At 41.4% G+C, this 15,424-nt stretch overlaps 2 protein-coding genes across 7 annotated transcripts in view; both read left to right on the top strand.

Moving 5' to 3' along the window:
- Positions 1-1,300: 1,300 nt before the first annotated feature.
- On the top strand, positions 1,301-5,661 carry st6galnac2 (ST6 (alpha-N-acetyl-neuraminyl-2,3-beta-galactosyl-1,3)-N-acetylgalactosaminide alpha-2,6-sialyltransferase 2). Its single transcript, XM_052491333.1, has 9 exons — positions 1,301-1,543; positions 2,804-2,882; positions 2,986-3,157; positions 3,267-3,429; positions 3,609-3,747; positions 4,057-4,160; positions 4,522-4,605; positions 4,701-4,794; positions 5,315-5,661. The coding sequence occupies exons 1-9, from the start codon at positions 1,419-1,421 to the stop codon at positions 5,492-5,494; spliced, it is 1,140 nt and encodes a 379-aa protein (XP_052347293.1). The 5' UTR covers positions 1,301-1,418; the 3' UTR covers positions 5,495-5,661.
- Positions 5,662-6,685: 1,024 nt separating this feature from the next.
- Positions 6,686-15,424, top strand: part of LOC118376791 (caskin-2-like) — a 108,696-nt gene continuing 99,957 nt past the window's right edge. For all 6 annotated transcript variants that reach the window (XM_052491328.1, XM_052491332.1, XM_052491331.1 and 3 more), the window contains exons 1-2: positions 6,686-6,983; positions 13,607-14,147. In XM_052491328.1, the coding sequence (XP_052347288.1) occupies positions 14,054-14,147 (94 nt within the window). In that variant the 5' untranslated portion in view covers positions 6,686-6,983; positions 13,607-14,053. The remainder of the gene's footprint in view (positions 6,984-13,606; positions 14,148-15,424) is intronic.

Raw genomic sequence — 15,424 nt, 5'->3', positions numbered from 1 at the left:
ACAAGTATATATTTTTAAACCTGCATATTTAGTTAATATTGCCTGCTAACATGAATTTCTTTTAACTAGGTAAATTGTGTCACTTCTCTTGCAACAGAGTCAGGGTATATGCAGCAGTTTGGGCCGCCTGGCTCGTTGCGAACTGTGTGAAGACTATTCCTTCCTAACAAAGACAGCCAACTTCGCCAAACGGGGGATGATTTAACAAAAGCGCATTTGCGAAAAAAGCACAATCGTTGCACGAATGTACCTAACCATAAACATCAATGCCTTTCTTAAAATCAATACACAGAAGTATATATTTTTAAACCTGCATATTTAGCTAAAAGAAATCCAGGTTAGCAGGCAATATTAGTTTGGGCCGCCTGGCTTGTTGCGAACTAATTTGCCAGAATTATACGTAATTATGGCATAACATTGAAGGCTGTACAATGTAACAGCAATATTTAAACTTATGGATGCCACCCGTTAGATAAAATACGGAACGGTTCCGTATTTCACTGAAATAATAAAGTTTTTGTTTTCGAAATGATAGTTTCCGGATTCGACCATATTAATGACCCTTGCTCCATCTAATGATTGCATTTTACAACTTATTGAACTGGTACTATCCCATAACTATTTTGTCTTTGAGTCAGACTGTTTCCTTCAAATTTGGGATGTAGCCATGGGCCTCCCTTTTCCCCCAACTTTGCAAACCTTTTTAAAACAGACACACACCCCTTACTTTCTAAAATACTTATTTGGAAGAGATACATAGATGATGTCTTTGTGCTCTGGGAAGGAAGTCAGCAGGAACTAAATTAATTCCAAACTCTACTAAATGAGACCTCAAATTCACCATGCAGACTGATGAGAGAAAAATAAACTACCTGGATTTATGGATTATCAAAGAGAATGATGCATTACACACAGACTTATACATAAAGCCCACAGATCGCAATACCCTGCTATGTGCGGATAATATGCATCCTCTTCCCCTGCAGAATGGTCTACCATATAGCCAGTTATGCAGGGTTAAACTAATCTGTGGCCACCAGTCAGATTTTGACAACAATGCAAAAAAGGACAAAATTCTTAATGCTGCAATGATGAACATATCTCAGAAACCAAGAGATGAATTACTAAATGGGTCTCGCCATGCGTCGTTATATTGACAGCTTAAAATAAAAAACAGAACAGAGACAACACAATCATACTCTGCGGGACAGATCATAGCCTGACCGAAAAATAACGCAGAGGAAAATGGTTTTGCTCCTGTTGTGCACAACACGTGGAGCATTAAGGATATGGACCTTGTTCACCCAACTGACTCACCTGGGTTTTAGAGCAGTAAATGACTTGTAACAGAAAGTTAAACGCAAACTTTTTTTTTATACTCAAACAGCACGAGATATTATGTTCTCTAGTTGAGAAATATGACGATTTCTTGGAGGAAGTGTGTCTTCCTAGTGGGGGCTTTATGTGTAAGTGTTACTATAACCATGATTATGTATGGACAATACTATGACCTGGACTTCTTCCACGACAGACATGCAAACAGGTGAATATTCTGCATTTTTAAAAATGGTTTTCCCTCTCAAACATTTGTATATTCTAAAATGTTGGTAGAATGTAATCTAGGCTACTTAGTTAATTGGGAAAACATTGTCCAAAAAAAATGTTATCCATACAAGTCAACTACCTGTATCTTCATCCATGTAATCCATCAACCCTGACAGTTCTATGACCTGTTGCATTCAACTGAGACATTGACACACTCATCCTACCGCGACTGTAGTTTTCTTGTGTCTTATTGTGGAATGGTTTGATTTTAGCAGATGAGATTACATTTGTCATATTCATGCAGTTTTGGGGGGAGTTTGTAATAATCCGTGTCCCATTCATAAGACTCTACCTTCATGTTAGTTGCTGAAAGTTGAAACTCAAATGTTTTACTAAATGAGAGATTGTTTGAGGTTCCAGTGTTGCTGGTGTCTTCACATGTATGCTTGCCGTTTTGTCAAGATCTGAATTTGTGGTTAATGGTAAAGCTACTGACTAGGCAAATGTGTCTAACGCATTTGTGCTCTATATCCCACAACTGACCTCATTTTTATTCCTTTTCAGACATGTTCTAAATGAACCAAATACTGTCTACATTACAGTTTAGACATTGTGCTCTGGTTTTTAAATTGTGCATGTAAATGTAATATGCTGATTACACAACTGACAGCAGTAATTATCACAACCACAACACGTTTATGACAGTAATTTGAACTCTCCTCTGAATTGAGGTCAGGAGTCTTGTCACTTGTTTTCTCTGTTCCAAGGAAAGGACCTTGTAAAATGCATGTTAGGAATTGTTTTATTGGGTTGAACTTCTGGTACCATAAAATATCTGTTAAAATCTTCATGTATTCATTAAACCAAGGATGGTTAAATGACAGCCCACAAGCCGTAGATCAAGTCCCAAAGACTTTTTGGGGGGTGGCAAAATGTGTAGATTTGTAGCAAACTTGTTTTAAAACTGCAACATGTGTGGAATTGCAGGAAATGTACAGAAATGTAACTTAAAATTTCACTTCGGGTCCCCAAAAGGCTAGGGCCAGCTCTGACTGCATGTGTGGGTATGGATGTGGGTACGCAGACCCGCGAGCCATGAGGTCAGATTTTGTGGCCCCCACCCCCATCAAAGTTGCCCATCCCTGACTTAAACAAATCCGCTGGATTGGTCTGATGTGCTTATGTCCACTTAACAAGGTTTTGTGTGGATTTAACTCGTTGTTGTGCATTTTCAATACATGTTGTCTTCTTCTTCCAGTCAAGACACAGATTTTGATAGCATTTGGACTTGCGATGAAGAGCTTTGGGACAACACCACAACAACTGGGGAAGAGAAGGTAATCGCACAGAGATGATGTAGTTGCCTCTCATCTAATAGAACAAAGGCACACGTATCCGTCTTGTACAGTACAATGTCAAGTGAGGTCTGTCTCTACTCAGCTGGAGGGTTTGTGTCCTCTGAGAAAAGCAGTGAAGAAGGACGACTTCCTCAGACTACGCTTTAACTTTAAAGTGCCTGTGCTGCAGTGGGCCGGGAGCTTCAGCCATTCAGAGTGGGGGCGATTGGAGACGTATATGCCCCCCTACGGCTGGAAAGGCCTGGCCCAGGACTGTATGAACATTCCCTTCAGGACCCTATTTAATCATCTCAACCAAACTACGTGTATACTGTATATAAAGTCATTGTCCTTTCACCTTTTGACTTATTTGTTGTTGATCAGTTGTGAGATCCACTTTGTCCCTGCTCAACGACTCGTCCAGCAGCCGCCTGTTTGAGCGCAGGTGGCCTGATCAGTGTGTCCGCTGTGCTGTGGTGGGAAATGGAGGCATCCTTCGAGGCTCCAAACAAGGCAGGGCCATCGACAGTCACCACTTTGTCTTCAGGTGAGTAGTGATGCTGCAGCTCCCCTTCGACCATCTTCAAAAAACTATTAGACTTCTTATCGCTCTTTGACATAACTAAGATCAAGTTTGTTGCAATTGTAAATATTTCCTTATATTAATCCACATAGTTTTTAAGGAAACGCTTAAGTATTAGACTGATGGTAAATGATTTATTCCAGGGTCAATGGGGCAATCACCAAGCACTTTGAGGAGGACGTGGGCACAAAGACATCTTTCTATGGGTTCACCACAAATACTATGAAGAATTCCCTAAATTCTTACAGAAAAGATGGGTTCACCAAGGTTCCACGGGGACGGGTAAGACAGGCTACAGCAGCGTTTCCCAAACTCTGGACCTCAACCGGTACACGTTTTGGTTTTTGCCCTAACACTACACAGTTGATTCAAATTATCAAAGCTTGATGATTAGTTGATTATTTGAATCAGCTGTGAAGTGCTAGGGCATAAACCAAAACATGCACCCCTTGGGGTCACAAGGACCAAGTTTGGGAAACCCTGGGCTACAGTGTTGAATCCGGTCCATTTTAAAGTGTTAGGAATTTGTCATACTCTGAGTGGTTTATTATGAAACTATTCCTTAAAGCTTTGACTATTCCCTATCTGCAGAGAGTCCGATATATCTTCATTCCGTCCAACGAACGGGACTATGTGATGATGTCCGCTGCTATCCAGGGTCTCACTGTCACCTCCGGTCATGACAAGGGGGACTGGTGAGTTGAGAGGGTCAAATATGTGAAGCCCACATTAAGAGGAGTAGTACATTTGAACAGCATGTTACAATGGTGTGTTGAAGTACTGTGGTCAAGGAAAGCACAATGATCTTGCACGTATGCTGGTGAATAGGCTTCTCAGCTGTAATTCACTTTATTACCACAAGACGGTGCTGTTGTATTTCTATGAATGTGTTGCGGTGTGCAATGGATAGAATCTTATGAGTGGTGTTAGGGATGTAGGCATACAATTCACTTGATTATACTCATCTTTTTGTAAGCTCCCTTGCCATTGATTTACTTTTTGATGTTCTTGATGGAACGTTTTTTCACCCCTTACTACATTTATCCCCTCAAACAGGCCCTCTCGATACTTTGGATTTAAGCCACCAGTTAAGCACTTTAAAATGCTTCATCCAGATTTTGTTACATATGTAACGGAAAGGTAAGGGGACTCATATTGCCAGGTTAAATTGAGACTTTTAGATGATTATTGGCTGCTTTTGACACTAATGACTGTTGACTGTCAATGCTGCACAGGTTTCTGAAGTCTCCCCTGCTGAAGTACAGTCAGCTCTACATGCCCAGCACTGGTGCTCTGATGCTTCTGACCGCCCTGCACATGTGTGACCAGGTCAGGTCACATCACCACATGCTTTGCCCTTGGTCATCTATTGGTTACTGTTTAACCAACCAAGTGTCTAATGACATATGTCAACTTGGCCAGTATGGAAGTAATTTATTGGGAAACCATGACATCCTCTGTTTATAGTCCTGGTATAGACCCCATATACTGTTATTTCATATTGATTGTGTCAGATGTAATTCATTAACATAATCCTGCAGAAACAGTAAATGTGGATTATAATTAATTAACATGTAGGGGTAGATGTGTTTTTTTGTAAGGGAAAATCAAGTTTGAAATGTAAAAGTGCAATTACAAACTTCAGAAGCCTTTTTAAATCTCAAGCACACAAGTATTTAATTTCCTGCTTTGCAGGAAAGTTCTACTGCAACAGGGTGATCAAATTAAGACCCTACATCTGTATTGAAAGCTAGATAGTGCTATACTGAAACTATGCATGCAAATATTTACACAGCTGACTGAGAATGCATTTCATGCATAAGTGAGCAAATCTCCTACCTTCCTGCAGGTGTCTGCCTATGGTTTCATCACAAAAAACTTTGCAGACTTCTCTGACCACTACTATGATGCTGTGATGCTGCCCCTGCGCTTCTATGCCAACCACGACATGCAGATGGAGAGCTGGCTGTGGGAGGTACTGCATGCACGAAAAGTAATGTCACTGTACAAGAGGACAAAAGTAAAATGATGGACACTCAATTGTCTTTTCATGTGAAAAGCCTTCCTTGAAATGCTGTTAACTCTTATCTTTGCCATGGAGGTAGTCCCTCTGAAGGAGTGGCTGCTGGAGTTGTGTGGCATCCCTTGTCATTAGTCTCACAGCAACATTAAAGGCCTTTGACGGTGTAAAGCCAAGCTCAGGTGTTCCAAGCGTCTGTTTGTGGGATCGGGCCTTCTTTGATCATTTGAACAACCCTTATCTTCTCTGTGAAGGCAGGTGCAGGGAGCCGAGACTATAGTCTCTCGGTCATTCCTCTTTCTCATTTTCCTGCAATGCCTAGTCTCATTAGAAACTGTCGGGTTTGACTGGGACTTACAATGAAAGCATTCACATTATGAAGCCAGCAGTCCATTCATGCCAACCTTTTTGTAAATGAGTTTGACTTGCAGCCTCCAAGGATAGGTTACTCCAAGCCACAATAAAGACAAAGTGACACATTCTTGTGTCAAGCTTTGATCTGCTGAGCTATTGTTACATACATACATGGATCTTCAGTGTCTTATGAATGAAATCCTGATAATAGACTAGTGAATGTTGCTAGATTATGTAATTCACTGTAAAAGCAAGATAATGACCACTTGTAACAAATTGTACACATTTCTGGGGAAAGCTGTGTTATGGCCATTTTCTGCCACTGACAGCTGTGCAAAATGTTATTGGATGGCATCTTATGTGCAATTGTTTTCTTATTCTATTAAAGCTAGAGGCCTTAATTGAAACAATAGCAAGGCGGTCAGCCGGCCTCTATTTTGGTAAAAAGCAAATTCATAGAGCTATGAATGGAAGGACTGGCCAGCCATGATATCAACATTATAGTTGTAACCATGTTTTGAGGCTATACAGTTTGTTTAAATACATTTACATTGTTTACAAGCACATTTTTGGTTCTGATTGGGTACAACAGTTGAACTAAGCTCATAGGCATTTGTCATCTTCAATAATCAATTCGTATCTATTAAACATGTATGTACAACTTGGGATTCTAGCTTTAAACTTTAGTGTAGTGCATGTTATGTAGTTTTTATATGATTTATTATTTACTTCATATCATTTCAAGTCGCACGGGCGCGAGTAGGGTCGCACAGCTCGCTCTTTTTGGAAGCGGAGGAGAAAGCGGGGACAGAGGACTGTGGGAGGGACGAACACATTCTGGATTGATCTGACGGAGCAAGTGACAATTCAGCGTAGTCTGGCTTTCGGGTCGGAGTTGTAAAATATTGCATCAAATTATACACACTTTAATGTATTTTTATATTTGTGATGAGTAGGTTATGTGTTTACTTGGCATAAGAGGAGTACTAAGATTCGCTTTCTGTGGGAGACTGACTCAAAATTACTTTCCTTGAGTTATTGGAAGGCTACGATTACTTTTGCTTGGACCTTGGAAGGCTCTCTGAAAACTGCCACCTTGACATGTATTCCCGTTTTCTAACATGCAACGACAACACTGTATAAGGTAAGACAAATGTGAATTCCAACGTTATAATTATGGATAAGACAGGAATGGCCCCTACCGACAGGCTCGGGAAACTAGTGTTGCTAGTTAAGAAGTTCAGTCCGAAGGTTGCTAGCGCACTACTTAGCTTTGCTAGCTAGCTAGCCATGTTATTTTAGTGAACATAGCAACCGCGAGATTGAAAAGTAGATGCTAGCTAAAGTGATAGGCTTGCTACATATGGAGTAAGAGCTACTAGTTAATGGTATTTTTCCTTTCATAATAACCCAGTCCAGTTCAAGTTGCATTGCACGTTTGCGCCATGCTTTGTAATGTGTCTTATTTATGGATAATTTTATAATTGAGTAATAACTATCTTACAGTTGGATGAACAATAACTAACTAGGTATATTTCTAAAAACACATTATTGGCAATAAATGATCCACAATCTAAATCCTATATCATGGTGTAGTTCTCCATTGGGACCAGTGAATAAAGTTGCACCCCATCACCAGCTACACACTCCAACCTCTCAACCACACATTCATATTGTGTGACCCCTTGCCAGCAATGCAGCAAGCATGAAAAGACTGGCTAATGGCCTTGGTGGGGGAAGAGGAGGAGGACATGATCACTGTTATTGGGAATGACAGGTTTGCTTACGCCCTGTGCATCTCTTTGGGTGTGTGGTGTACTGAGACTGTCAGGTCATGTAATGTAGCAAGTTATGTTCACACAGTGCAGACTGCAGACACCATCTCATTAGTGGGATCCTGCTGCTGTGCACACTGTGAACTTTCTCAAAACGGTGTATGTTTACATAGCAACACTTTGCTGTACATGAATTTCCTGGCCAGGTTGATCTGAACTGGGTAGAGGAGGAGACGATGAATATGATGAGCCCAGTTAGCCACCATTCATTTTTCTATTAGACAGCTCTGCAAACGTCAATATGTTTGTTATACTCACCAAATATGGAGTTTCCCTGACCAACTATCGTCATTTACTGCCTTCACACCCGGTATGTACTTCCAAAAAAGTTTGGAATAAATGTTTTATCAATGATATTTTGGGATACTGTACTCCTGCTGTATCAGCTGACCTGTGCATGGCAGTAATGAGGAGAAGGGAACAATTGGCCTGCAATTCAGGGCGTTCCTGCATGTGGGTATTCCTGCATTTGCAGGAACCCCTCTATACTTCTATTGGTACATTTTGAAGTTAGGACAGGCAGGAGGCGGGGGCGCTCCAGTACAGTAAGTGGGGTTAATGCACAGTAATGTTGGATGCCAGCCGCCAATAAACTCACAGGAGAAGGTGTGGCAACAGTAGCTAGCTTGCCATACACCAGAAGATGGTGTCCTTCGCCCCTGCCGACGGTGAGGGCAGGTGTTTGGCAGGCGGCAGTGAAGGACACTGTGTACTAACATAACCAGCTAGTCCTAAGAATCGGTAGACAGCAGGCGGGAGTGACACTGTGTGCTAGCGACACAAAGTGCTTGCTAGTTAGCTAAAAAAAAAGGGCACTGTCTACCAATCGTCCGCACCTCCTGCTAGCACAGCAGGCGGGAGGCGATACCATGGACTAGCTAGCGCGATAGTTAGCGACACCGTGTGCTTGCTAGTTAGCGAGCTAACTCTCAAGCTAGCTAGTCCATGGTGTCGCCTCCCGCCTGCTGTGCTTGCGGGAGTTGGGGACGATTGGTAGATAGTGTCCTTTGCCCCCGCTTGGCAAGCAAGGTTTTCCCCAGTGCACAGGAGTTGGGGGCGACACTGTGTGCTCACTAGCAAGATAGCACATGGTGTCGCTGATTAGCTAGTTAGTTAACTATCACAGTGTCACTCCAGCCTCCCGCCTGCTGTGCTAGCGGGAGGCGGTGGCGACCGGTACTAGACAGTGTCCTCCTCCCCCGTCTGTCGAGCACTGTTTTCTCACAGCTCTGTTAGTATTTTATTAGGATCCCCTTAATGCCAGTGGCAGGTCATAGGTAAAAATAAAAAAGAGTACAGGGCCTAGAGAACTGCCCTGCGCTACACCACACTAGAGGTCGACCGATTATGATTTTTCAACACCAATGTAGATTATTGGAGAACCAAAAAAAGCCGATACCGATTAATCGGCCGAATAATTTAAATAAAAAAAAGAATAATAATAATAAAAATATATATAAAAAAAATACATATATATATATATATATGTAATAATGACAATTACAACAATACTGAAAACACTTGTTTTATTTTAAGTTAATATAATACATAAATAAAATACATTTAGTATCAAATAAATAATGAAACATGTTCAGTTTGGTTTAAATAATGCAGAAGAAAGTAAAAGTGCAATATGTGCCATGTAAAAAAGCTAACTTTTAAGTTCCTTGGTCTGAACATGAGAACATATGAAAGCTGGTGGTTCCTTTTAGCATGAGTCTTCAATATTCCCAGTTAAGAAGTTTTAGGTTGTAGTTATTATAGGAATTATGATGCGTCGACTATTTCTCTCTATACCATTTGTATTTCATATTAGAGGTCGACCGATATATTAGGGCCGATTTCAAGTTTTCATAACAATCGGTAGTCAGCCGTTTTGGATACCAATTATGGCTGATTACATTGCAATCCATAAGGAAACTGCGTGGCAGGCTGACCACCTGTTACGCGAGTGCAGCGTCAAAAGTACCTTGTGGCTGCAAGGAGCCAAGGTAAGTTGCTAGCTAGCATTAAACTTATCTTATAAAAACAATCAATCTTAACATAATCACTAGGTAACTACACATGGTTGATGATATTACTAGGTTAACTAGCTTGTCCTGCGTTGCATATAATCAATGCGGTGCCTGTTAATTTGTCATCGAATCACAGCCTAATTCACCAAACGGGTGATGATTTAACAAAAGCGCATTGCCAAAAAAATACAATCGTTGCACAAATGTACCTAACCATAAACATGAATACCTTTCTTAAAATCAATACACAGAAGTATATATTTTTAAACCTGCATATTTAGTGAAAAGAAATTCATATTAGCAGGCAATATTACCTAGGGAAATTGTGTCACTTCTCTTGCGTTCAGTGCAAGCAGAGTCAGAGTATATGCAACAGTTTGGGCCACCTGGCTCGTTGCGAACTGTGAACTAATTTTCCAGAATTTTACATAATTATGACATAACATTGAAGGTTGTGCAATTTTGCAGTCGTGCAGTCGATAAAATACGGAACGGTTGCGTATTTCACTGAAAGAATAAACATTTTGTTTTCTAAACAATAGTTTCCGGATTTGACCATATTAATGACCCAAGGCTCGTATTTCTGTGTTTATTATATTATAATTAAGTCTATTATTTGATAGAGCAGTCTGACTGAACAGTGGTAGGCAGCAGCAGGCTCGTAAGTATTCGTTCAAACAGCACTTTCCTGCGTTTGCCAGCAGCTCTTAGCAATGCTTGAAGCACAGCGCTGTTTATGACTTCATGCCTATCAACTCCCGAGATTAGGCTGACAATACAAAAGTGCCTATAAGAACATCCAATAGTCAAAGGTATATGAAATAAAGGTCAGCCGATTGGGATTTTTCAATGCCGATACCGATTATTGGAGGACCAAAAAAACCTTGATAATGATTAATCGGCCGATTTGAATATTTATTGACATTTAATCCTAGTAAATATTCCCTGTTTTAAGTCAGTTAGGATCACCACTTTATTTTAAGAATGTGAAATGTCAGAATAATAGTCGAGAAAATGATTTATTTCAGCTTTGACTTCTTTCATCACATTCCCAGTGGGTCAGAAGTTTACATACACTCAATTAGTATTTGGTAGCATTGCCTTTAAAGTATTTAACTTAGGTCCAATGTTTCGGGTAGCCTTCCACAATAAGTTGGGTGTATTTTGGCCCATTCCTCCTGACAGAGCTGGTGTAACTGAGTCAGGTTTGTAGGCCTCCTTGCTCGCACACGCTTTTTCAGTTCTGCCCACACATTTTCTATAGGATTGAGGTCAGGGCTTTGTGATGGCCACTAAAACCTTGACTTTGTTGTCCTTAAGCCATTTTGCCACCATTTTGGAAGTTTGATTGTCCATTTGGAAGACCAAGCTTTAACTTCCTGACTGATGTCTTGAGATGTTGCTTCAATATATCCACCTAATTTTCCTCCCTCATGAAGCCATCTATTTTGTGAAGTGCACCAGCCCCTCCTGCAGCAAAGTACCCCCACAACATGATGCTGCCACCCCCGTGCTTCACGGTTGGGATGGTGTTCTTCGGCTTACAAGCCTCCCCCTTTTTCCTATAAACATAATGATGGGTGGTCAGCCTGCCACGCAGTTTCCTCATGGATTGCAATATAATCGGCCATAATATGCATCCAAAAAGGCCGAATACAGATTGTTATGAAAACTTGAAATCGACCCTAATTAGTCGACCATGCAGATTAATCGGTCGACCTCTAGCCAGGAGGTTTGTCATTATTGATTGATAACACTTATTTTCCCACCTCTCCCACACTAACTTTACAAAATTCAAACTTACAATGCTTTTATTTAATTATTCGTTTTTTTATGCATGAATACGATTGTTCATTGTTGGCATTTACTGCCTAAGTTTGTCATCTTTTCCAATGAAGTGATCATTAAAATAATTGGTAACATTAATTTCAAGTACTCAAGGGTTTCTTCCATCATTCTTTATGTCATTGATCTTGACTTCTGAATATTTTATTTTATTTTTAAGTTTAGTCACAATTTCTCGATTTGCCGTAAGTCAGCCAGCCAGTCAGATATACAGCCAGATTTATAGCCATTCCTTTTCCCCCCATCTCTTTCAACCATACAGTTTTTCCAATTCCTCATCAAGTCATGGAGCGTTAACAGTTCTAACAGTCAGTTTCTTAACATGTGTATGTTTATCAAACATGTTTATCATAAATGAATCAAGTGCAGCATCTGGATGCTCATTATTAATAACATCAGACAAACAAATATATATTTTTAACATCATCCACATAATTCACAGCAAAATCATTTGTATGATATCTTATACACTATTTTAGGCCCATCTTTTGGAACTTTGGCTTTCCTGAATATGCAGCCAATGGGTACAAATACAGCTTTATAACAAAATACAACAGTATTAGTACAAATGTGATCAATGCATGTGGATGATCTTGTTCCTGTAGTGTTTGTAAACACCCTGGTAGGTGTTTAGAAACAACAGTGAGGGTAGGCGGGAGTGAAGTACACTGGTTTCCCTCCCGCTAGCTAGCAAGGAGGACTCTGGTACACAGCAGGCAGGAGGCGGGGGCAACACCGTGTACTAGCAAAGTGTGCTTGCAGGAATACCCACATGCAGAAATGCCTCAAATTGCAGGCTGCAGCTACACACTATTGGTAAAGAGTGATTTTATTGGATGTGCTGAAGAGGTGGATTTGGTGCGTGCGCTTGGTCAAAAACAATACATTCTTTCCAGACAATATATTTTTTTCAGTTTCACTTTTTTGGAGGTACATACAGGGCGTGACGGGAGTAAATTACAATAGTTTCTCAGTGAAACTCCGTATTTGGTGAATAACGAGCGTGTTTTGACATTATAACGCTTGCTGAGCTGTCTAATGTGGAAATGAATGGTACTGTAGCTAACTGAGCTGGAGAGGAGACTCATCATATTCATTGTCTCCTCCTCTGCCCATTTACTGGTTCAGTGTGATCGTGAACACATCACAGTTTGCGTTATTGTACTTTCATGCGCAAGTTCTATCTAATTCTGCTACCATCTTAAGTGAAACAAATATAGGTCAATAGTTTAAAAGCAACAAACACTCCTAAACTAGGCTACTTCTTGCTCTCATTTCTCTCAACTGTTCTCGGCCATTGGGCTGGAAGAGTTTAAGTAGCCTCCAATTCAAATTGCATTTGAAACATGGTCAAGCATTGAAAACCTTATCTCAGAGCCTCAGGGAAAACTGTATATAACACCAGCTCACTTGCTGGAAAGGCTCTAAAAAAATGTCAGTCATCCTCTATGGGCAAGTTGCTCTCTCATGAACCATTTGTCCATTAAGCCCTGGTATGCACTGCAGTCATTAAACCACATTTTTTCCCTCATAAATTTCACTGTTTTACCAGCCTTGTTGTTGTTGAGGGGGATGGATAGTGTAGGCTACCATTTAATCTCAGATATTTACTGCTCACCATGAATTGAAGTGACAACGATGCCTATTTATGTATGTGAGTGAGATGTTCATTTTGTGGGGAGATTCTTAGTGTTTCAGGATATTACTCCCTCCCTCACTGTTTCAGTTTCCTGAGAGATAAAGGGCACTCCACTGATTTTTCCTGTAACGGCAAGCCGAGTTAAAATTGAAAAAGAGATCGTAGGTACGCTGGACTTTCCAAATGAATTAGCCTGTGGCATTTGGGTGGAATTTTGTTGAAGCATGGCAGAAACCCTGTTGCTGATCTTTGGATTGGAGCTTCCTTGGGGTTACACGCTTTTCGACGGCCTTGCTTTGGTTTCTCCTCCATGTCTTCTATAGCCATATGGGCATTTAAAGACTTTCATGTCTGTGTGGTTTGTCCAGTATTGAGTCTGGTCTATGATATAGCCTATTAACCCAACTGTTATTCTCGTTTTCTCTGTTCTCAGGTTCTGGCCTGCTGGTTCATGCGGTTCCATTCCAGCCTTCTCTGTGCTCTGACCACAGCACCCGCCGGGGACCTCAAGCACATAAATGGTAGCTCCACACAACTCCAACCCCTGACACACTCTGTACAATAAAATATTTAGAAAGACCAGAAGACCAGAAGAAAGTTGAACAGGAAATTTAGGCAGCAAAAGAGATTTTCCGTCTCTCAGGCCTCCCTTGACTTGGCATCCGTAACCGGACTGGGAGTTGAGACCGCTGATTTGAGGCTGTGAGTGTCCTCCCCTCTACTGCTTCACATTCCCTCACCTGTCAGCTGTGTGTGTTTCTGTGAAGACAGTAACTCTGAGGTAGGTTGATGAGGCTGTGCCTTAGCATGGCGCTGTGAGGAAGCCGCTGCCTGGACTCTGGACGGACGCTAGTGAAGCGCTAACACACCTTGGACCATCATGGGGAAGGAGCAGGACCTACTGCAGGCTGTCAAGACCGGAGACCTGCCCTCCACTCAGAAACTACTGGCCAAGCTCAAAGCCAGCCGAAACAGTGAGTCCTCAAGTTACCCTTAAATCTTAAATCTCATAGCCAGATTTATTTTAGCTCGCTGAAAGGCTGAGGGAGTGTGCAGTGCAATACATCTCCGTTATGTTTATTTGCCCAAGCTTTGGGATTATTGGCAGATGGCGCCTAAGTAAAACAATTAGATGTACGCACAGTCAGAAATCTCTTCCTCTGGAGGCAGTAAGGCAATCGGTAACATGCTTAAACAAGCAGTTTGCTTAGTTCTGTCTGCTGCTGCTGATGCCACACCTGTCATAACTACTAAACGTCTCCCAAATCAATAGATCCTACTAAACGTCTACGCCAGTGATTCTCTGACAGGAGTAGGCTAGTCGAGCCAGCGGAAATCGACAGTTCTCAGTTGTTCAGACATGATGCAAAAGCCAGTGTTTGTTATCTAACTGACTCATCAACCAGTTTTCTAGGTCTGCTGGTTGACTCAATATTTCAACAAATGACATTTCAGTCATTTAGCAGATGCTCTTATGCAGACCAACATACAGGAGCACATCGGGGTAAGTGCTTTGCTCGTCAGATCTTTCACCTAGTTGTCTTGGGGATTCCAACCAGCGGCCTTTCGGTTGCTGGCCCAACGCTCTTAACTGCTAGTCTACCTGCCGCCCCACACAGTTATGTGTATTTTCGTTCTCATGAAAAAGTGATCAACTCTGTTATTGGATTCTGTGAAAGATAGTCTACCTTTTACAAAGTGGAGTGTTGGAACTAATCCTATTGAATGTAGAGTGATCCTTATGTTCAGTGATTGAGTGTGTTTGTTCATGGGAGCTGTGCTGAGAGGAGGTGAGTGCTCTCAATTCTCTACTCTGAGGTCAAGCTTCAGGAACTTAACTACAGAAGACACTGAGCCTCAGCTAAAGCTTTGGGGAAATCTATCCTTTTGGATTAGCCAGGCCAGCTCCAATCCAGCCTTTATGATGATGGCGCACTAATGAACTCTCTCTCTCTGGAAACTGAAGCCTATCCACATTCTCCCCGGGTTTTAATTCACTGGACCATAAGCTTACGGCCGTCTATATCGTCTCCCTTGAGAGGGACACTTTCTATCCCCAGAGTTGCTATCTGCTGTATGAGGGTTTGTGGATGGGGTGGGTGGGTTCCCACTTGCAGACCCCCATCACAAATGCCTCAATGTTTGAGGGGAGGGGGGGGGGGCTCAGTTGCCTCTTCTTGAACTATCAATTCCTCCGATCTTTCTGCTCTCAAAAGCTGTTATCTCCAACTACAATGGTATATCAACTGCA

The sequence above is a fragment of the Oncorhynchus keta genome, chromosome 32, assembly GCF_023373465.1.
Source record: "Oncorhynchus keta strain PuntledgeMale-10-30-2019 chromosome 32, Oket_V2, whole genome shotgun sequence".
NCBI lineage: Eukaryota > Metazoa > Chordata > Actinopteri > Salmoniformes > Salmonidae > Oncorhynchus > Oncorhynchus keta.
Note: the sequence above shows the minus strand (reverse complement) of the source record. Positions and strands in the feature narration are given on the sequence as shown.